This window comes from Apus apus, chromosome 17 (assembly GCF_020740795.1).
Source record: "Apus apus isolate bApuApu2 chromosome 17, bApuApu2.pri.cur, whole genome shotgun sequence".
In the NCBI taxonomy this organism is placed as follows: domain Eukaryota; kingdom Metazoa; phylum Chordata; class Aves; order Apodiformes; family Apodidae; genus Apus; species Apus apus.
Window position 1 is genome coordinate 6,557,774 of NC_067298.1, and position 22,394 is coordinate 6,580,167.

The following is a 22,394-nucleotide window of genomic DNA, read 5'->3' on the forward strand; positions in this document are numbered from 1 at the left end:
AAGTGAATTCTATTTCCAGGCAAAATTTAATCTTCTAAAATTGGTTTTCCCTGAGGGCAACCTAAACCTGTGCTTTGTGGTTTCATTCTGCCCAACTTTTTTGCTCGGAGTAATGTTTCAAACTGTACATTTGCTCAGCTGCACTAAATATCAAGGCATGTAATTCTTACAGCTCCATAATTTTCATAACCAGTTGATCATCTAATTACGGGAGTAATGTCAGACTGTGACATATTCAAGACAGTCCTTTCCACTTCAATCTGCATTATAATGCTTCCTTGAAAATTGTACTGAATTATATACTCAGCCTTGGCATCTCCTCATTAGAGATTAGGTGAGTAAATGAGTTTATCTCTAGGAACATTTGGGGTCTAAAGAGCATGTGTCATCCCCGAGGCAGCGGAACACAGGAATGAGTTGAACAGTGAAATCTGTACTTGATAATCTTGTCTAAATGGAGGATCATTATTTTCTAATCACTAAGGCTGACTGATCAGTTTTCCTTGGTATTTTTATGGACCATTTTTCAGGGCTCTGACAGTCAAAATGTTGAATTTTCTTCTCTGTACAGTTTATTGCAAAGAACTTAATATGTCTGAATTAATTATCTTTCAAGGACCACCTCTAACTCAATGTTCTGTATTTTTAAGCCATTGTTAGTAAAATCTGTCCCCAGTATCTGACCACTAATTGGGCTTTCAGATACTTCGGGGACTTTTAAGATCAGCAGAAGCCAAAATTGTTTTAATTTAAATTTAATTTAAGTTTCCCTACAGGGAAAATATCCTTTAGCAGCACAATAGTCCCAGCTCACCTCATCCCTGATGCCATAAGGCTGAGTATAGAGCATGTCCCACTGAAGATGTTTAATGGATCTAAGATGATGGCAGCCCTGCTGTGTATTAAAAATGGTAACATGCCAGCAAGAAACAAGGGGAACAAAAAAAAAAGGGCAGCATGTTGCTGTAATCAGTCTAGAATTTATCATCTTTGGAGCTGGAATGTGAGGGTGCATTAGCTTCAGAGAGAGAGAGGAATGACTTGACGTGCCTCTCTGCTCTCCTCCTCCTGCTGCAGAAGCACAGTGTAAGCCCTACTATTCAGATTACTCCCGCTTCCGCCTCCTGATCCACCAGATGTGCACCAGCCACTACCTGGATTTGTTCATCACTGGAGTGATTGGCCTCAACGTGATCACCATGGCCATGGAGCACTACCAGCAGCCAAAGGTACTGGGATAGAGAAGGGGAAAAATTTGGGGGGCTGGGAGATGCTCAGCTGTGGTGGGATGTGCTGGTGGGTGGAGTTGCTGATGCCCAGTTAGACCTCGGGGGCCCCTTTTCCTGTGCCTGATTTGTCCCTTTGCTCCATGAAACATGCACCCATCCTTCATCTGGCTTCCACCAGAACCCTGGAAGTGTCCAAGGCCAGGTTGGATGGGGCTTTGAGTAGCTTAGTCTAGTGGGAGGTGTCCCTGCCTATGGCCGGGGGTTGGAACTAGGTGATCTTTAAGACCCTTCCAAACCAAACCATTCTAGGATTGCATGATCCCAACTCAAACTGTGGCTTTTGGTGCCTGGATCCTATTGCACCTCTCCCTTGTAGTTAAGTGCAAACAAACTGCTTTGAAAATGAGATGGGAGGAGGTTTGGTTTGCTAGATGAGATCCTCATTGAAATTTTCCATTTGACGTAGGTTTTCCACCAGAAAACGAGAAAAAAGAATAGTAGGATTGGTAAAATGTTTATTTCTGAAAAGTTGCTTCTAAATCCCTGGTGTCCCATAGGGCCCAGTTTTCACAGGCACTGCATCCCATGCTGGTCTTTAAAATGTATTTTAATGTATTAGTGCACTAAGTTCCTGGGTCTTTGTCATGATCTGAAAATACAAACAGTCTGTCCTGGGATGTCAAGTCTCTTGTGCCTAAGAATGAAATGGAAATAGCTGCCTTTGCTGTATAACTGGTGCTTGTTTTTATTAGCCACTTTCAGGATGAATAAATATAACACACAATAGGAGGAAATATTCTTTAAGACTAGACAGGACTTGAATACTTAATGTAAAAAAAATCCAAACAACTGAGACATACAAGTGAGGGGAAAAATATCCTCCAGCCTGTCATGAAGAAGCCAAAAAGTGAACAGGCACAAGCCCAATTTACTTTTTTTTTTTTCTGTTCAGGTCACCTTTAAATACCCTGAAAGGCTCATTGCATGATTCAGTCACTTAGTGATGAAAAAGGTTGTTGGCTGAGGAGCCTGTGCTGGGATCAGTCTGGGGCGTGCGTCTCACCGCAGTCCTTTTGCAGCTACATTTTCTCTTGTGTTACAAAAAAAATGCTGGGCAGGATTTTGTTTTTAATTTTCTCTAGGAAAATAACTTTTTGTCTCTAAGCCTCTGGTATGCAGCATCTGGGTAGTAACTCCAAGCTTGGGTTGTGCTGAGATGACAGCACCCTTAGAGCCATGCACGTGTTTGGGAGTCTTTCTGAATCAGGACCTTTGAATCTCTCTGGTCTGAGTGACTGATGGTGTATTTCAAAGACATTTCAAAGGCCAAACATAGCAGAGAGCTTTGTATCCAAATTGCTCAGCATGTTGGTGTCGAAAGGGGTTGTTGGTGGGATATCTCAGGGTGCCCTGTGGGTGGGATCCCAGCAGGAGGTGTAGAGGTGGTTTGAGCAAAGAGCTACTGGGCAAATCAATATGTATGTTTGCTGGCAGAGCCCAGATCCCCTGAAGTATGGCAGGGAGACCCATTCAGAGCCACAGCTTCCTGTGGTGGCAGGGCTTGTGCTTCTTGGGCAGATGAGGTGGTTTTCATCCATGGATGCCTGAAACTAAACTAGCATGAAGGCAGAGTGTGTGGCTTAAATTCCCTCCACTATGATTTCGCCTGCTCAGGGATCAGCAAGTCTTATTTTTGGTCTGAGAGCATTCTGTTGCCATCTCCCACATTCCCCAGCAGTGCTCTGGACACAGTTATTACTATTACTACTTGATGGACATTACTGAAGAGGCTGTGCAGGATGCTGCTCCCACAGTGTTCCTTCACGAGCAGGACTTTTGGGTTGAAATTCTCTCTGTTGTGGCTTAATGCCTGACTGAACAGGAGTTGTCCCAGCCAGGAGGCACCTGTAGTTAATGGCCAGGCTGTGACACCTGCAGAGGGAAGGGTGGGCAGACGAAAACCCAAGGCCCTCACTCCTGTTGGTTTGCCATCCTTCTACTCCTTGTCAAAAGCTGAAGGTGAGAAGTAAATATCAGGCTGCCACAAAGAAACTATTTGGCCAGCGCTTGCATGGTCCTAGCCAGCCCACAACTCTTGCAGCAGTGCACAAACAAACAAGTGGGATGAAATTCATCTTTCTGCCAAAAGCACAAGGGGTTTTGTGCTGCTGCCACCTGCAAACACAGCAGGTCCCAGCTGGGGCAACATTCCTGCCATGGGGATTGAGCTGTGCCCTGGGACTGGGTCAGCCCCTCCTGTGTGTGACATCAGCTGGGTCAGGGCCAGGCAGAAGTGCAGTCTGTGCATTCCCTGGAGCACTGGGGCTTTTCTCTGGGACGTTTGTCATGGGGGAGAGCCCACAAAAGGCTGGAGCCTTTTGTCTGTAGTTTGGAAATCAGTAACTGCTGACAGAAGAGGAGGGCAGGTTTGCAGCCCCACAGCAGAACTGGCATCTAACCTCAATCCTTTGCCCACATCCCAGGTTCTTGATGAAGCCCTGAAGATTTGCAATTACATCTTCACCGTTATCTTTGTCCTGGAGTCTGTTTTCAAACTTGTTGCCTTTGGGTTTCGTCGCTTCTTCCAAGACAGGTAATGAAGTTCTGTCTTGACCATGGGGGCAGCACCAGGTTTCTGGAGACTGCTGCCCAAAATCTTTGCCCTGATGCTCTTCCTGGCAGATGTCAGTGTGACATGTGTGAATTTTTTTGTGTGTGACTGATTGGAACCTGGGTAGGTGGAAAGCTTGGGATGAGAGTTGGAGAAAGGAATGTGTGTGCTAGGGAGTGTCATTGCACCACTTTGGCCCTTGGGAGTGGAGACTCACACAGAGCAGCTGATTCCCTTCTCATGCCAGTTGCATGTCCATGTAGTCAAAAGGACCTGGGGAAGCTACAAAAATAATGCTAAGAAGGAGAATCTGGTCCTGAAATGAAAGAGATAAGAGACCTCTTTTTATTCAGACGTGGAGCAGCAGATGAAGTTGCTTTTTTTCTAGATTGTTCACACTCTTACCTCACAAACACAGATTTTATGTCCTTGGCGAATCTTTCTCCTCCCATTTTTGCCTCCTTCAATGGTAACACCAAGAGGGCTGGCACTGACAAGGACTTGACATGAAGCCTTTCAGCAGCCGGGGATGATTCCACCCCTCTCCTCACTTTTTGTTTGTCTGTGCTGGGATTACATCTCTCTCCAAACTGACATGAGTTCTTGGGGTCTTCCCTTCACCCAGTGTGATTTTTATTGCAAGGACTGGACGTAGGGTCCGGTTCTTTCTAGGGCAGATCTTGTGCTGAGGTCCAGCAGTGTCATGTCTCGAAGTGGCTAGACAGATATGGCAGATATGTACCCTGATCTCTGCAGCTTCTGGGTACAAAACTGCCTAGCTGTTGTTTCTCTTTCCCCTCAGACAAGAATATCTTTGGAATTGGCTGATTCTCTAATGAGATGCATTAGTTATAATGATTTCATAACATAACTGCTTTTGTATAATACCCTCAGAAAAAAATGCTGCAGATTCATTTGAGTGCTAGAACCATTGAAATGACTGGAATTCACATGAAACAAGCTACCTCCCCTTGCCAGCTTCTTAGTAGATGTTAAACTTCATTTTGTGCTGTCTCCAGATGGAACCAATTAGACCTGGCAATCGTGCTGCTGTCTATCATGGGCATCACGTTGGAAGAGATAGAGGTGAACGCTTCGCTACCAATTAACCCCACAATTATCCGAATCATGAGGGTGCTCAGGATTGCTCGAGGTGAGATGAATAAAGCAGAACTGACTCATGTTTGAGGTGCAGGGTCCCCTCCAGGAGAGAATAACGTGTTGGGAAATGGTTCTGGGGCACATCCCCATCATGATGTGTATAGTTCTGGCATCAACAGGCTGTAAACAAAAGAACAATGGGGGAAAATACTTGAGATAAGCCAAAAAGCTGAGCCAAGTGACCATGTGTTTCTGTCTTAAGAGGACTTGAAAGCTGAGAGCTTAGAAATAAAGGCTAAATAGCTGTGGCTGTAACTCCTAGAGACTTACCTGGAAAAAAGACACCAGTCAAATCAAAGTAGTTTCTAGCAGGGATTAGGGAACACAAGCTTGAGTAAGTTGGCTTTCAGAGACAAGCATCTAATGAATTCAATTTCCCATGGGACTTTACATCTCACCACTTGGTGACAAAGCCTGCCTTGTCACTCTGCACCCATCTGTCTCCTCCGACTTGTAAGGACACATACTCAAGTTGGGAAGCCAATGTCTTCGGGGCCTGACTTTTCAGAACAGGGAGGTCTCAGGGCCAAATGAGGAAGCCATAAAATGTGAGTGCTCAGGCCCTTAATAAAGTACTCCTAGGCCCTCCTGAAGGGCAGTGTTGTGCTCTGAGGCATAATTGCTCTGATTGCAGCCTCATTTAAGCAAAGAAGTGAAATGCTTCTGTGTCTCGAGGGAGGGGGGGGGAGTGTTTGTCCTGTGCATTGGATCCCTTTCAGAATTAAAAATACATGCAGTTTCCAATTGGAAATGCAGCCTTCTGGAAGAGATGTGTAAATCAGTTCCTTGGTGAATCATGTATGAAAGTGGGTAGCCTCTGGAAGTGGGAAAGTAGCCCTGGGGCTGGTAAAGTAACTGCTCACGATAACCAGGGGAAAAAGATGAGTCCAACCCAGAAAATGTGAGGAAAGGAAAAGCCAGGCAGAATGGGAACACCTTCTCCACGCCTCAGGATAAGTACTGTTGCTATTCACGAGGTTTTAATAGTATCCAAGCAACCAGGAGCGATGTAAAAAGGCCAGGAACTACAGCAGCTAATGGAGAACACCTGACATGATTCCACATTTCTCTTCCTATAATCTGTGGCTCCTGGGAGAGGGGCTGAGTTTGTGTCTCTGTGCTAACGCTGCCGCTGCCAAATGACGACCGTGTTTTCCGCAGTGTTGAAGTTGCTGAAGATGGCTGTGGGGATGAGAGCCCTGCTGGACACCGTGATGCAAGCGCTGCCGCAGGTAACCCACTGCCATATCAAACCCCATCTCCTCCGGCCCAGAGCTAATTTCTTACTGCAGAGGAATGCTAATCATTTTATCTTTACTGTCATTAGAGAATCACATTTCCCTTCCGAAGCCCAGTCTGAGATACAGTCCTCACATTGAGGTCATTTTTCCCCTGAAGCAGTTTAAGTTTGGGATTAAAGAATACAACAAGAAACAGGTCTGGAACAAAAAAATCAACAAATGTTCTTTTTTTGTGTTTTTCCCCCCCCTCCCCCATTTCTTTTTCTCTTTCCAGGTGGGGAATCTGGGTCTTCTCTTCATGTTGTTGTTTTTCATATTTGCAGCTCTTGGAGTGGAGCTGTTTGGAGACCTTGGTGAGTGTTCCTGTGCTGGTGGGAAGGGTGGGGGTGATGTGTGAAGTGGGGTCTCACGGCTGTGCTTGGTCCCGCAGAGTGTGACGACACGCACCCCTGCGAGGGGCTGGGGCGGCACGCCACCTTCAGGAACTTCGGGATGGCCTTTCTGACACTCTTCCGAGTGTCCACAGGAGACAACTGGAATGGGATAATGAAGGTAAGAGACCCACGGAAAACAAGCATTGCCTATAATGGCTTAATTAGAATCTGTCCAGGCTGGTAATGATGCTCAGGCAGGACGCTCCCGTCCTGCAGTGAGCTGCCCTCTTCATTCGTGCACTGCACAAAGCCTCTAACATTTCTGTTCCCTCCTCCCAGCAGGACAGTGCCTACAGTTGCAGGCTCCTGGCATGCTCCATAGATTCCCTTTTTTACCCTGTGAGAGGAACTTAAAAAGAAGGGGAAAAAAAAATAAAGGGTCTGGCTTCTCAAGTTGCACGAGTTCAGCTCAGTAACGTGTTGGTTTTGTGCTTTTCCTCAAGTCTCCATTTCTTATTGCTGCTGTTGTTGGTATCGCTTTGTTGGTGGGGTTTTTTTTCTGGGAAAACTCAGGTTTCTAAAAGAGGGTCTTTCTTAGAGGACAGCCATAAAGGCATGATGTTGATGATGCTGTGAAGGAAGTCTGGTCTATGAGTACACAGGGTGCTTGCTAACCTGAGGAAATCACTTCTCTGTTCAGTTGTAGCCCAGGGTGAGTGTAAGGTGGCCAAGGTCCTAATGACGGGGTGTGAACTTGAGGAAAGACTGTCTGCAAGCCCAGCTGCTGTGGGATACTGATGGGTTGCAGCTGCACCCTGCTTTGCCACACTCTTGTGTATTTGGTCTCTAACCCAGTGAAATGGCCCCTCCTTTGGGAGCAGCAGGGTGTTGGTGTCTGCTGTCACACAGCCCAAGGGTGATTTCCCCTGAGCTTGCCTGTGGGGACTAACACAGGAAACGTAAGCTCTTACTGGCAAGTATTTTGCCTTTCTAGCATGAAATTTGCCCAGTTTTCTCAGCTTTCTGCGTGAGGGGAGAACCCATCGCAGCCAGATGACCAGCTAGCAGACCGAAGTCCATGCTAGAACCCCCTTCACATCCCTCCATCATTTCTCCCCTGTTTCCAGGACACGCTGCGAGACTGTGACCAGGAGTCCACTTGTTACAACACTGTCATTTCACCCATCTACTTCGTCTCCTTCGTGCTGACGGCCCAGTTTGTCCTGGTGAACGTGGTGATCGCCGTGCTCATGAAGCACTTGGAGGAGAGCAACAAGGAGGCTAAAGAGGAGGCAGAGCTTGAAGCAGAACTGGAGATGGAAATGAAGACCATCGCCCCTGGCCAACACAGCCCCTCGGACATCTTTGCGTGGACAGGCAGCGGCAGTGGAGACAGACCTGAGAGCCCCCGAGGATGTACCAATCCCATGCAGATCAAGGTGGATTCTCAGCTCTCATTAGTTTACCCTATGGTGAGAATCTCAGTTGGAGGGTGAAGAGGGCTTGACCGGCATATTTGCGGGTTGAAGACATGCATGAGTTGGTAATGAGGGGTGGGTGTACTGGATGTCCAGGGCCTGTATTCCTCACTGTCTGCTAACCAGGGAAGAGACCCAAGGCAGGTCTCCAGACCACTCTGACACATCTGTTTGGAGGTGGAGAGCTTTGCAGTTTGTCCTGGAGATGTGTGTAAGCCACCCACTTCAGATCTAGCTCCAAATTTGCTCTAATCCAGAATCTGGGCTAGGTCCTTTGTGACAGCAAAATCATGAGCATCGTGTGCTTGCTTTTCTCACGCAGACCATGAATCGCAACATAAAAGAGGAATAAAACTTGGTTAATCTTTGCTTAAGTATTAAATTTGCTTTATGTAACTTCAATTTTAAATCCATCCCTACAATCGAGCTTGTAAGAAAACATTATTTTAACAATGGAATAATCCAGAGGGGACTCAAACCTGAGCTCACCAGAACTGGTGGCAGAACTCCCGGCAGCAGGAGCAGGGCCAGCGCAGGGCTGGAATGTGGTAGCTGCTATGAGCTGCAACAAGTCTCCCTAAAGCAGTTTCTGGATGAAGATTCAGTTTGAGGAATGAGAGAGGTGAGGTCAAGACCCAGACAGGTCCTTTGAGAGGGAACTGAGCTGGAATTATACAAGAAAAACAGTCCAGCCTTTTTTTAGTCTTAGCTGATTGCAAATTGGGTTAAATTCTACACAGACCTCATTAACATTTATTACATCATGATTTCACAACAGTGAATCTTGGCCTCTGCCTGGGGTGGACTAATGAGTATTCTAATGCATGAAAAACTCATTTATGATCTTTAGTCCAAGGGTGAAAAAGAGTAAATCCCTACTTAAGTTTTGTTTCAAATCCTAAGCTACTGGAAACTTCTGGTGCCATTAGAAGTCACTGATGTCTGAGATGGAGTCCAAGGCTGCTCTTTGGCACAGGAAAAAGGAGTTCAGGGCAATATGGGGAAATCCAGACTCATTATTTCCTCTAGGAAGAAACAACATGTCCCAGCTGTTGCTGTACATGTTAAGCAGAGTCCTGTCAAACTGTCCTCGGTGCTGCTGTCCTGCATCAGTCCTCACAATGGCCAAAAAAGAAAAACTATTTCCAAGACAAACCAGTGAGGAGACCCTCAGCTCTTCAGTCTCTTAAACTTGTCCTCTCTGAAGGTGGCTTTGGAAAGGGCTTAGTCTAGATATAGTCTCCAGAGTGTGTTTCTTAATCTTTCACTCAAACAGAAGCCTCAGCAACCTCTGGGAGATTTTATTCTGGCTATTCATCCTCCCAGCTAACACCTTCAGGACCAAGCTGATGCTTGAGCATGACAGCAGAGGAATACAACTCCCAGGACAGGATCCTGCAAGGACATGTGGTCAGCATGCTCTTTGGCTTGCCTGTTCCCCAGGATTTTTGCACTGTGTGCTGTTTGACTGTAATGATGGTCCTCATTTCATTGTATGTAGTAGGCATTCCCTATGTGAAAGGTGCAACCCTTAAATTGCTCCCATGCTGCCTGCCAAAGCCAGGCCCTGCTCTGTACAACCTGTGACTGTGCTGTGACTACCTGGTTTGAAGTTGGCCAGGACAAATGAGGCACCTCAACCCATGTCTGGCACATGAATTAGGGACCTGATGTGTGGCCATCCTGGGTACCTGCAGCTCTCATGGACAGGATGCTCAGCTTCTCTTCAAGTTAGGTTATTTTATTTTATGTGCCCTCTGGATATGGATTTAGGTGTCAGGTTCTAGGTCCTCTTGCTTAAAAATGTGGACAACGGGTACAGAAGCCTGACAGCAGCAGGGTCCTGTAGAAGTTCATGGCTCCAAGTACCCAGATGCTGCTATACTGGCCCCATTTTACAGCTCAGATCCCAGGAGCAACTGGTCGTGGTTGCTGAGAGGGAGAGTTGTCCCCCAGAAGGGCCCTGAGTGGGGCAGCTGGTGTCAGCCCCATCTGTAGTAATGTCTGAGAAAGCTGTCACTGCTCACCGTGATATTACTGCACTGTTCTCTCTCCTCTCCTGCCTCACCTCTCCTGTCCCCTTGTTTCTGTTACTGCTGTTCTTCCTGAACGTTTCCATCTTTTCCCCCCTCCTTCTATCCTGTTTTGGGTTGGTTTTTTCCCCTTTTGTTGGTTGGGTTTTATACACTGTCCTTTTTTCTCTCTGTCTCTGTCTCTCACTTTTTTTCTCTCTCTTTTTGGCTTGCTCTGTCTTTCTGCATGCTACACACCACCCCTCCTAGGAAAGGCACTTGTTTGATACCATATCACTGCTGATCCAGGAATCTCTGGAAGGAGAGCTGAAGCTGATGGACAACCTGTCAGGCTCTGTGTGCCATCATTATGCCCTCCCAGCTCCCGAATATTACAACTCTGAGAACCAGGTTAATATTCCTAATTTCCTGCAAAGTCTCCATCCAAACTCAATTTGACTGAGACCTTTAATAGAGTTGAAGTTCTTTACTATGTCGTGTAGGATTTTGAAGCCTAAGACATTTTGGCTGTTTCTGTGTTGGAGTTGAGGTAATATCTTAGTTTATGATGTTGTATATCAGTGCAAGAGGAAAAAGTACAGGCTCTGAGTTTCCCTCTTCAACACAGTGAGGAGTTTTTCATTGCGATTTACTGTTCACAGGTGGTGTAGGGAAAAATGTACAAAATCCCATCTCCATCCTTCAGTGGGGCTCTTGTATTTTGGCTTCTTGCTCCTAACCAGGTCCCCCACAGTGATGCCAGGACACGTCTGCAGAGCCTGGAGCATGGCTTGAGGTTTCCCCAGAGCAGAGCCTGAGCTGGTGGGGATCATAAAATAATCTCCACATTTTGTGCCTACTTACACTGCATGAAAATCCAGTTTTGAATGATTTTTCTAAAGAAGCTTCTTGCAAGTGGCTCATTGTAAACTAGATCCTCATCTCTGATATAAACTGAACATGGAAGGTGAGGCAGCCCTTAATGATGTACTTAAGTAATTGCGTGCTCCAGTGCCTCCTCAGATGAGGGCTGTAATACTTATTTAAAATAAGTTCATTTCCTTCTTAGAATAAAATGTCTACTTTCTCAAGCATGTTATTCTTTAGAGCAAATATTTTCCTTAAATTACAGCAGTGACTATAATAATAATTCAAGCATACCTATTTTTTCCTGCAGTTGGAATTGAGCAAATTCCATATTTCTCAATCTATTTGCTTTGTCTTTTTCCTTTCTGGCTAAAAATAGCAAAAGTTTTCTTGTTAAATCAGTGTGCTTATTTATGAGCTCACTGACACTCTAAATTATCCAACTCGGTGGTTCATTAGAGGAAAGGAACAAGCTTAGGTGAAATGAAATCCTACTGCAGATCTTTATATAGCAGGATAACATGTCTCCCTCTGATTGCTGCCTATCGCTTTCCAGATTGAGGTCTGTTAAGCTATAGGAAGTGGTTGCCTCTAAGAACTGCCAGAGGAATAAAGACAGTGGCTTTGGCAGGGAAGGCAGAGGGTCAGTATGAAACTCAGCAAGAGCTGGTTGGAAATTTTTTGTCACTACATTTTTCACCAGAAATTGCTGCTGCAGCAAAAAGAAACAAAACAAACAAAAAAACAGACAAGAAAGAAGGAAAAAAAAAAAAAACAGGGAAAAAGGTTTTGTTTTGACATTTTTGTAATGAAAAAATATAGCATTCCAGTTTGCAATGGCTTTTTCTTTTATAATTTAAGCTGTTTTATTTTGTCCCCTCCTGTAATTAAAACCCATATGAATCAATTGAATGTTTCCAACAAAATGTTTTGACAGCTTCAAACTCAATTTTGAGAGAGGGGAGGCTGAAGAGGGGGTGATGTTTTGTTTACATTTTGGCTTTTCTGTTCACACCATTTGTCATGTTCTCAGGCAAGTCAGGATTTTCTTGCAGCACTGGGACTTGCTGAAAGCAACCTGATTAATAGCAGCTCCCGTGGAACAGCTCCGTCAGGCAGGAGCTGCTGGTGTCCACCAGGCTCCAGCACAGCCTTCCCCTCATGCCTGGGCTCTGGGTGGAGGATCCCCCTTAGGGATCACCATCCTTGTGCTGCCAGCCTTTGTGGTGATGCTTTTTTTGGGGAGCCTCATACGAAATCAGGAGCTCCTCCAAAGTGTCTCTCTCATCCATTGCCAGCGGGTGATTGTGTCAGAGGAGATACCAAACCCAAGGTTAGATGAGAGGAGCCCGACCCTGTTACTTATCTCTGCTGAATTTTTGAGCCTCTCAAGCGTCACTCATCGCTGGGTTTATGTCACCCCACTGATGCCGTTTCTAAGAGTGAGAAAATCCAGCCCTTTGACAACTTAAATGCAACAGATCTGGGCCTCTGTGGTTTATCTTGAAGATATATTGCTGTTGAAAGACTTTTCAAGCATAGAGGATGGGGGGAGGGAAATGCACAGTGAGAAATGAAAAGGAGGTGCCTGGGACTTGTCCAGAGCAGGAGGCTCCTGCCAGTTTGTGCCAGGTCTGTAGGCTATCTGATAAGATGCTGTCCCCAGTCCCGGGGGCAGCAGCCTCTGACACCCACCTGGGGAGGAACTCAGGGAGGACTGAGCCTGCTCTTCAGGGCAAATATCCCTCCTTGTGGTACGTGGCAGCAGGGATGCTGCTGTAGGGGTGATGTTGCAGTCCTCTTTTCCTCCAAACCCTGTTTCATGGCTCTTATCAAAAGAGCTTTGTGTCTAGGGAGAATTCTTCATCGATATTTTGGTAAAGATTTTTCTTAATGAGTTTCATGCCTTCAGCAGGGATCGTTTGTGCCACACTCATGGGCACAGGGTTGGTGCAGCACCCATTCCCAGCTCGGGTTTGCTCTGTGCCAGAGGAGGCTGTTGGGTGCCAGGGCTGGGGGGCATTAATGGGCTGGAAACAGACAGTTCTTTTAGTAGGACAGTTATTGATGCTTACCCAAGCACTGGAGAGTCTTTAGCAGCCCCAAACCCACTGAAGTCACCAGCAAGGCACCTGCTGACCTTTCCAGACTTTGAATAAAGGCTTCAGTTTCTCCTTGGCCCCATTTAGCCACTAGGGAGTTAACTAATGTCCCACCTGCCTCTCTGGGAGGGAGAGGTCCCTGTATCCTCCTTGGAGCCCAAGGAAAGGCACACTCCATATCTCCCCTTATTTTGGTGTTGGGGAATGTTTAGGCGGTCAACTAGGTTAGCTCAGAGGCCAAGAAAATGGTGTGGTTATTGGGCAGGAACAACTTCAGGGAAGTGGGATGATTTTGAGGCTTCTTGTATTTGATGATAGTCAAGAGGATAAATAACTTTAGTGTGAAAGTAATGTTGCTTTTGCTTATTCATCTAGACAGGAGAACAAAAAAATACAATGCTAGCATTAGTGTATGTTTTAAAACTCTCTTCCAGCTCACTGATAAGCATTTAAGTATGAATGTCCTGCTCTTTTTTTTGTTTGTTTAAATTATTATTTCTTATATTTTGTTTCTTTAATGTTCTGTCCCTGGTAACAATGTGTATGACGTAGCATCTCCCACTGCCAGGATGTTGCTTTAGTGTCTAGAAGTATTTAGATTATGATATTTTAATTTATTATTATTTTTTTCTTTTCCTAAAGATTTGTGTCCTGTTTTCTTATGCTTAATCATCTCTCCCTTTAGATCCCTCTAGCTGAGATGGAGGCTCTGTCTCTGACGTCAGATATTCTCTCTGAAAAGTCCTGGTCCTTAGCTCTGACGGATGACTCTTTTCCTGATGACATTAGCACATACTTACTTAATGCTCTGGAAAGCAATGTACATACACTGGTCGCTGTATAGTCTGATGTTTACAGGGTTCAAAATACTGCTTCCACCTCTCTCCACCTGCCTAATGGCATTTCCAGTTCAAGCCCATTTCCAAATAGCACCAACCTTTCCCCTCAACAGGACGTTGTCCTTAATGCCATTAGGTCCTGGGTTGTTATTACTCTTGTCCACAAACTTGGCTCCTTGCAAGGAACAAGTATTTATTTCTATTTTTCCTTTGGCATTTATGTAAAAACAATGTGTTTTCTACAAGTTAAATAAAAAGTCAAAAAGAAAATGCTTTGGAAAGCATCAAGGTTGAAATTTCCTCCCCATCTGAAACAAATCAAGGATGCTGTGTTGAAGAGACACCCATGAGCTAATGACTCATGTGTCCTTTGTGGAGGGGTCATTTACAGCCCCTTGGATTGTAATGGATTTTTGTCTTTATGAACACAGGCACCAAAAGGCTTTTTGCATGATTGGTGCCAGACTGTTTATTTTACAAATATCAGATGGGGATCTCTCCGAGATGCTGCTTGTTTTGTGAATTCTTACCAGCAGTCGTCTTGCTGAAAAAAAATGTTAAATAAAGTTTGGACTATTTTCTGTCTTTTTGAATGAAGTAACCAGTATTTTGAACCCTGCCTTAACCATCTCCTCTTTGAAACATTAGACATTTTTAGCTGTGTAGCAGTTAAGTGCTTTTTTTCTGCTGTACAACAGACATAACTCCTCTTCCAACATTTTTGGATCATTCCTGTTTTCTTTGTTGTCGTTCATGTACCTGCCTTTGGATGTTTGTGTTGTTGATAAATTCTCTGCCATTCTAGTCGATTGTCATCCTAATTAGCACTTATTTGGGAAACATCTCTTAAACCGTGACAATATTTCCCATCATGCTTCATGGCATCCCGTGCAAAAGATCTTGTAAGCTACGTTTAACATTTTGTATGGGATGTTTTGTTTCAAAATTAGTTAGTCTGGAGAGCTGGACTGAGGAGGGAGCCTGTCTAGTTTGGAATCAGATTAGACAAACCTGTTTGACAGCATAGCAAAGTCTCAAGGAAAAAAAAAAAAGAGAGCAAAACCAGGTTGAATGACACATTTTGTGAATTTGTGTCAATACAAACAAAGTGTTTTGGTCAAAACAGTTTCCGAACTCCTGAAAAACTGCAAGCTTTCATGGAATTGTTTCCTAAATGCAGTATTTTTGTGTTTCATTTGGACTCAGCTTTAGTTGAAAAATATCTCAGGATGTTTTGTTTGATTCAAAATAGATTTGGGTTGGGATTTTTAATTTTTGTATTATTATTTTTATTTTTATTTTTATTTGGTTCATGGAAAATTCACATTTGATTTTCAGTCAAGCGAAAACAACATGTTTTTTCAAACCTACCAGTGAACCAAAAAGTCATGTGCTCCCATTGCTGTTTGTGAACTGGACTCAGAAGATCATTTTGCAGCCATTTAAAAATGGTTTTCATGAAGTTCACTCATGAAATTTCCCCTGAGAGATGATCAGAAAGTGGAAACGAGCCTGCTGTGGTGTTGGATCCTGTCAATGAACCGAAAGGTTCATTAAAGTTTGGGTTTGGACAGGATCTCAAACCCAAATTCTCGTGTTCAGATCCAAATGGTTTTGAATTTGAAATCTCAAGTTTCAGACCATCTTTTTTGCTTTAAGCTAAATAATATGAAAGCTAAATAGCATAAACATACTGCTTGAAAGGAGAAGGCAGGGAGGAGGGGAACGGAGAGGTTCCCAGAACCCAAAGCACAGGTTTCTCTCTCCTTCCCTGAGCTCTAACAGGAGACTGCAGTCTCTGATATCTAGGCTGTATCCAGGCTGCATCCAAATTGGCAGGTTCCTGAGGACTGAAACTAATGCTGCATGACAGTGCAGATCTGTTTCCTTTATTAAATTTACAACAGTGGTCTTCCTTTTTCTTTTTTTTTTTTTTTCCCCTTCTTTTTTCCTCCTTTTTTTTCTTTTTGTAAATTCCTTTTAACCTCACTGTGTTTCTTGTGCAGGCAAAACGCCATAGGGAAATTTTGGGTTTATGACTGAAGGATAAAATTGGGGAAAAAACCCTCGCTGTTGATTTCAGAAAACCTGTAAGGCACTGAGTGAAGGGAAGATTTGTCAGAAAGTAAGACTTAAAGTTTTCCAAAAATGATCAGGAACAAACAGTATCAGACTACAGTGTCACATCTTCTTTCTGTGTTTTTCAGTGGAGACCTTTTAAAGATGAAATAGTTATTTCTTTAGAAATATGCAGGGAAGATCACTTTGCTTCCATTTTTTGCTAGTACTGTCCAATGCAATAGCACCCAAGAACATTTCTGGGTCGGAGATATTTCCTTACGAAATCAGACCTGAATCCAGCTCATTCAATATTGCCTCCGGTGCTGCCCATTCCAAGAAACTCTTTGGCTGCAAAAACTCCACAGTCAACATATATACAATAACCCTCATTCAAATTAGATCCCTTCTAATTAGAGAATAGCTTTAACCCTGGAGCAGTAGGTTTAGATACCCTTTGCAATAAAATGGGTTTAGTTATTCATTATGTGAGAAGAAAAACCAATAAAATTGTGCTGGGAGCCAAAATAGGGAATATTTTCTGTAAATTAGTTGCTTTTTATTATTATTATTTGGGTTTTTTGATTTTATTGTTAGAGGAAACTACTCACCTTTGCTAAAGTCAACTTGCTGATGAGGGCACATTGAGAAAGCTTTACTGTTATTGCAGAGTATCTAAGTTATGCAAAGCATGTGACCTTTGCTGGCCTTGAGGCATGATGCCTTCTTTGCACATCCTGAAATAGTCATGGTTTATTACTACAGTGTCGCTTCCTCTGTTTCTGTGGTTCATTCTGTGTGACAATTTATTGACAATACAAAGTGAGGGGTTTAGCTTCCTGGTAGATCCATTCGTGCAACTTGTACGTACTGACGATGTGCATGCCCATCGTGCCATACTGATTGCAGTGGCTGTTGCTAGCGTTTCTGGGCACTTCTCCTCTTCCCATCCCATGATCTCTTCCTTCCTCACTGTTTTTTTCCCTCTAGGCTGATCTCCGCACCAGAGACGACGCTCTGACCCTGTCTCCCAGCAAGGACCTGCTGAGTGTGAGAAAGCCTTCGGTGGGACGCACCCACTCCTTGCCCAACGACAGCTACATGTTCCAGCCGCCGTACTCCAGCCCCTGCCCTGCTGCCCTGGGTGAGAGGAATCCAGCACATCACAAGTCCCAGTCAGGTACACATCTGTCAGCTGGAACACAAGCAGAATTATCCAAGAGCTGGGATTTTCCAAGCTCATCAGTAGGAAGCAGCAAATTGCCACAGGTTTCTAGTGAGGTGTTTATGCCCAGACCTGTGGAATGGCTTTGCAAAGACCCTCCACAACTCACAAAGCCCAAGCTGTTAAAGATAACTACTTTCCTCTGTGCTTTTTTGGCAGTGTGACAGTGAGCAGTTGGCCTGGCTCAACTCTGGTTGTGCCTCTGCCTTGTTCCTCAAGGGTTACAGTCCGTACAGCCTGGGCTCCTTCTTTCTCACCTGAGCTAGCTGTGGCCCAGAGCAAAAACCCCAGCAGAAAAAATACTTCCTGGTGCCTGATTTGTTTGGGTTTTTTTGCAGCAGTACCTATTCTAGCAGGTTTTGGAAGCTCTATATGGGAACATCTGTGAAAGAAAAGAAAACGGTGTCTCTAAATGCCTGTAAAATGAACATAAATGTGCTGAATTGAGAGAGATCTCAGCATGAAATGAATGGAAAAATGAGAGAGTGTAGAATTGTCCTTCCCAGTGTGCGTGGTTGGGATCTACGCCTTCGAGCTAAATCCAGAGATATTCTTAGATACAGCATATTGCAGATACCAAGGGCTCTCTCTACCTCCACCCCAGCTTCTGTACTTACTGCTACCTCCTGGTTCCTTATTAATATGCTTTCATTTGCTTGGTCTGCTAGGGGTTGCCTTCTGCTGCTAAGTGAATGTAGCTGTCTTTGCTTCTTCTGTACATGCCATCATTTTATACATTTGTCACAGATAAGACAGGGAAGTTTTTACAAGCATTGTCATTTGAGAGCCTCTAAGCAGAACAGTGTTTCAGCACTGTTCAGAATGGGAGGAGATTTGAACAGATTAGAAATAAGATGTTGAAATTTGCATAATAACAAGAATTTGGATGAATAGCGACTGTTGAACAGCAGGAAAAAAATTGTGGACACAACGGAAAATGAATTTGGAGTTGGGACAAATCACTGCCATAATGTGAAATTTTCAAGGTCAGCAGCTGCCTTTGAAGAATCTCTTTGAACATAATGCAGAGGTGCAACTAAAATCCTGGTCAAATCCCACTGAAGTCAATATCAAAACTCCTATTACCTTCAGTGAAGCCAGAATTTATGGCTCTCTGTAATACCCAAGAAATTACTTGGAGTTATAATCCCTGATCATAAAATAATATCCTGTTTGCTATAAAGGGAGTTTCCAGCACTTCATTTTTGACCCTTCATTCAGGTGCATTTGTCCTGTCTTGAACAAAAACTACGTCAGCTTGAACAAAAAGTGGGTAATTGCTGAGTTCTTTCTTTCTTCAAGATTCCAATTCCCAGTTCCCAGCTTGAAGAACTGAAAAGGTCCATCTGACAGCCCTGGCTTGGGCAAGGCAGGCATTGCACCCTTGTAAATCCACAGGAAAACTGTTCCACTGAGATGTAGGAGAAGTATTTTGGAAAGGTGAAGCTGATGTCTTACTCATAACCACAATAAGCAATTAAACCTTTTGTGTTTCTCTCCTGCTGGTGAAATTCCAGTCATCTTAAGTGGGCCAAAGTGCTCAGAGGTGGGTAAGGTGCCCAAGTCTTGGTGTATGCATCATTGTCCTGGTCCCCCTACAATGTCACAGCTTTTCAGGGTGGGGGAACTCACCCCTACCTGTTTGCAGTTTGTAATATCTAAAGTGCTGTGAAGATAGCAAAAGGTGCCAGGCGCCTCTAATAAATCACCACAACTAAGCCATAATATTTCAAGCTGAGAAAGGTTTTGTTGTCAGAAACACTGGCACTTGCAGGAGGTATTTGTTTGAATACTCCTTCGTAATGGGGCTGTTGTTCTGGGAAAGATTCCAGGACAAATGAGATTCTCTGGGATGCGGTCCAGGTTAAATGAATTGTTTTGAAAAATGTTGAGGCTGTTGGGGGAGGGGGAAGGGAATCATGCAGAATTTCAAACCTTTTAGAAGAAGTAGCCAGTAACCACGAAGGGTCAGAAAAAGGCTGGGGAGTATCTATTTCCTCCTCCTGGGATGTTTTGTAAAACTAGGCTTGAAAACTGCCAGGAGCCATTCCTGTTTGCTTCATTTCCAGCAAGCGTGCAGGGTTTGAGGTCCCAGCAGTTGGTCTCTGCATGCGCTCAGGTATGGAGACATCCTTCCCTACAGCCCTTCAAAGTCAGCTCCTTGCAGTGCTGAGATGTGTGGTTGCCTGCAAAGTTATTGGCCCTAAAGCAGGGACGTAGAAACTGCCAGTCCAGATGAACTTGTAGTTCATCATCTTTTGTTCTTAACAGGAGCTTGTCCCAGTTGTATCAGGGGAAAATGCCAAGAAAAATGAAATCATAGACAATTTTGGAATAATTTATTAGTAGATGGGAGTTTTTTTCCCAATCATGGAGAGCCAGTTGCTGAATTCAGTGGTTTTGCCATGCCTGTCTGGTCCAAAGTGCAACGGAGCAGTTTTCTCTGAAAGGTCATTGAGACAGGGACACAATCCCCAGATTAATATCATCACATTTCTGTCTTTTCTCCCTCTCGCAAGGTTCAAAGGCCTCGGTGCAGTCACAGCCAGCAGACACCAGCTCTCTGCTGCAAATTCCAAAAGACCATTTTCACCACATAAGAGCTCATGACCGTTTGGTGAGGGAGAGCAAACCCCGGGTTTCCCAGCAGGTGCACTCTCCTTCTGCTGACAGGCTGCTCCGCAGGCAGGTAAGCAGACTGATCATGAACCTGCTGGGTTGTATATTGTCCTGTTTGCAGGTTAACTCTACTTTAAATGCAAGGAGGGATTCACAGTGAAATCTCCGGAGAACTGTATTTCTCCTACAGAAATAACAAAAAGGTTGATGGATTTTTGATCTGAAAGCCATCCAGGAGTCTCCAAAGAATGTGCGTGATGAGTATCATCTCCTTTGGCAACATGCCTAAATGTTCTCCATGTTGTTAGCACTTTATTTTTTTTCAGTCCTCTTCATAAATGCAGCCAAATGCTCCCCGAGGACTCATTGGGGTTAAGGAACTAATTTTAACTGCTGTGATTTTCTCAGTGCTTGAAAGGACATAGTGACACAGACTCCATCCCAGGCCACCTTTCCTCCGGCTCCTCTGGTTTCTCAAAAGGGAAAAACTGTTTAAAAAAAGCTGGATACCTTACATGCAAAACCATTGTGGAAAGCATACTGCTTCTACAGTGAGAACTGAAAATTAAGATCCTTTTGAATCCTCTACATGCTTTTGAGAAGTTTGAGTTCATGAAAAACAGAACATTTATATTTCGGAACTGGTTTTATCTTTTTTTTTCCTTTTTATTTTCCTGGAATTTATTTAAATCCTGATTCTACCAAAGATCTAAGAGATCTAATCAAGTATTCCAGTCTGGTTGATTGGAAGCATAAGTTTAAATTAAGCTTTTTTAGTAAAATACTTAAACTTGTGCTTCACTCTTACATTTTTAAGCATTTTTCGCTGGGCAGCTGGACCAGGACCAGAGACATGTCTGATTCCCAAACTCTGCTTTCTTCAGTAGTTTCATGCCTGATTTTATATACACAGAATAGATCAGTTCTATTTTTTCAAAAGCAATTTCTTTCCTGCATGAAAATATTCCCATTTCTTTCATCTTTTAATCAACATTGACAAATTAGACAGTTGATTCATTAAGTTCTGAAAATGAATGTGAAGTACCAAGGTTAACAATTACATTAGTCTGTAATACTAAATTGACATAAGAAATTCCTAGCATGTATTCGTTTGCACAGGGCTGGCCAGCTACCCCAATCACCACTAATGGGGAAACTAATTGATGTCATGATTCCAGTTCATAACCACTCTCTCTTGCTTTCTAATGAATAGCAGACCCATCCTTTTGAACTGATCTATCTAGAATAAATTACCATGTTAGCCATCTCCTCAGCCTAATTCTATTCAGATCTTTGAAGGCCTCTTTTTCCAAGCCTTTTCATATGTTGAAGTTAATTTATTCCCCTCCCTTCTCTCTCTGCTCATGCAGTGACATGAGCATGCTCTTGGAGTGACACTTCAGAAAGAAATAAGCTGTGGGACAGGTATGGTCCATGGGCCAGACAGATCCCTCTAAAGGTTAGTGTTGTGTTGCCTTGGCCATGCTCCTGAGTAGCAAGGAGCTCCCCCTGTGGCTACTGGGAGCAGTAAGGTTGTTCCTGGCAACAGGGCAGTATTGCTGTTACTGTTAATTGCAGACTAGATGGCCTGACACTGTGAAACTTAGTCCTTGAAGAGGCAAAATTCCTTTAACATCCCCTGCCTTTCTGCTTGCTCAAGTACTCTCTGCTTGGCTCCTTTTATTGCCACCACTAATTTGTTACTAGCACATGAAAATAGCCCAAACTAACAAAGCGTTTTGGTTTGCACGACCCATTTTTCCTTATTGATACATATATTGCATGTGATTCTGATTTGTTTTCTTTTCTTTCTTTTCTTTTTTTCCTTTCCTTTCCCTCTCTCCCCTTCTCCTATCCTAAATTTGTGCACAGATAAATCTTGTCCCCCACATACCTGGTCCGTGCACTTTCCTCCATCATTAAAACCTGTGTGTTTAACTTCCCTTTCCCTCCAGAGTGCTGGAGAGTGGACACAGTCCCCACAACAACCTGCAGTTAAGGTCTGACAATTAGTGATGTGCATGCAGATGAAGACGAGTGGATCAGATGCTTTGAGAGAACATTCCCTGCTGAGGAACACACTCCTTGGCAGTGCATTGCACAAAAGCTTTTCTCCAGGGGAATTCTACCTGAACTGAAAACTATATTGATTTTCTGGTTCCAGGACTGTGTATCCAAGCTGTAGCCCACACCAAGCTGTGGCCACTACAGGTGTACACCCCAGTGGGATGGCAGAGGGTCATTTTATTTTGAAACAAACCAGTAAAACATTTGTACAGTTACTACTACCAACTGCCAAAGATGCCTGTATCATAGGGAAAGAAAGAGCTGGTGGTGACTAATGGTGTCATTGCATGCAACACAGGTTGGTGTATGAGCAAAAGTAATGACAAGAATTACTTTTTGCTTCTGTATTCTACATTTTTGTGGTCTGTGCTTCTTTTTTGGATATGAACGTGGTTTCTTCTCCCAAACACTCCCTAAAGCCACTGGCACTGAGGAGACCAGAATCACCTCCACTCTTGACTGCAGTCAGTTGTTGGTACTCTGCTGTAAAATTTTAACTAGCAAGGATTCA

The 22,394-nt window shown here is 43.9% G+C and overlaps 1 protein-coding gene across 1 annotated transcript in view; it reads left to right on the top strand.

The window, feature by feature from the left end:
• The window catches only part of CACNA1G (calcium voltage-gated channel subunit alpha1 G), a 140,935-nt gene that overhangs the window by 116,078 nt on the left and 2,463 nt on the right, over positions 1-22,394 (top strand). The window contains exons 28-38 of the mRNA XM_051634860.1: positions 1,078-1,229; positions 3,713-3,822; positions 4,860-4,993; positions 6,163-6,233; positions 6,517-6,595; positions 6,673-6,794; positions 7,744-8,088; positions 10,377-10,517; positions 13,761-13,895; positions 16,963-17,152; positions 19,717-19,886. Of these exons, the coding sequence (XP_051490820.1) occupies positions 1,078-1,229; positions 3,713-3,822; positions 4,860-4,993; positions 6,163-6,233; positions 6,517-6,595; positions 6,673-6,794; positions 7,744-8,088; positions 10,377-10,517; positions 13,761-13,895; positions 16,963-17,152; positions 19,717-19,886 (1,649 nt within the window). The remainder of the gene's footprint in view (positions 1-1,077; positions 1,230-3,712; positions 3,823-4,859; positions 4,994-6,162; positions 6,234-6,516; positions 6,596-6,672; positions 6,795-7,743; positions 8,089-10,376; positions 10,518-13,760; positions 13,896-16,962; positions 17,153-19,716; positions 19,887-22,394) is intronic.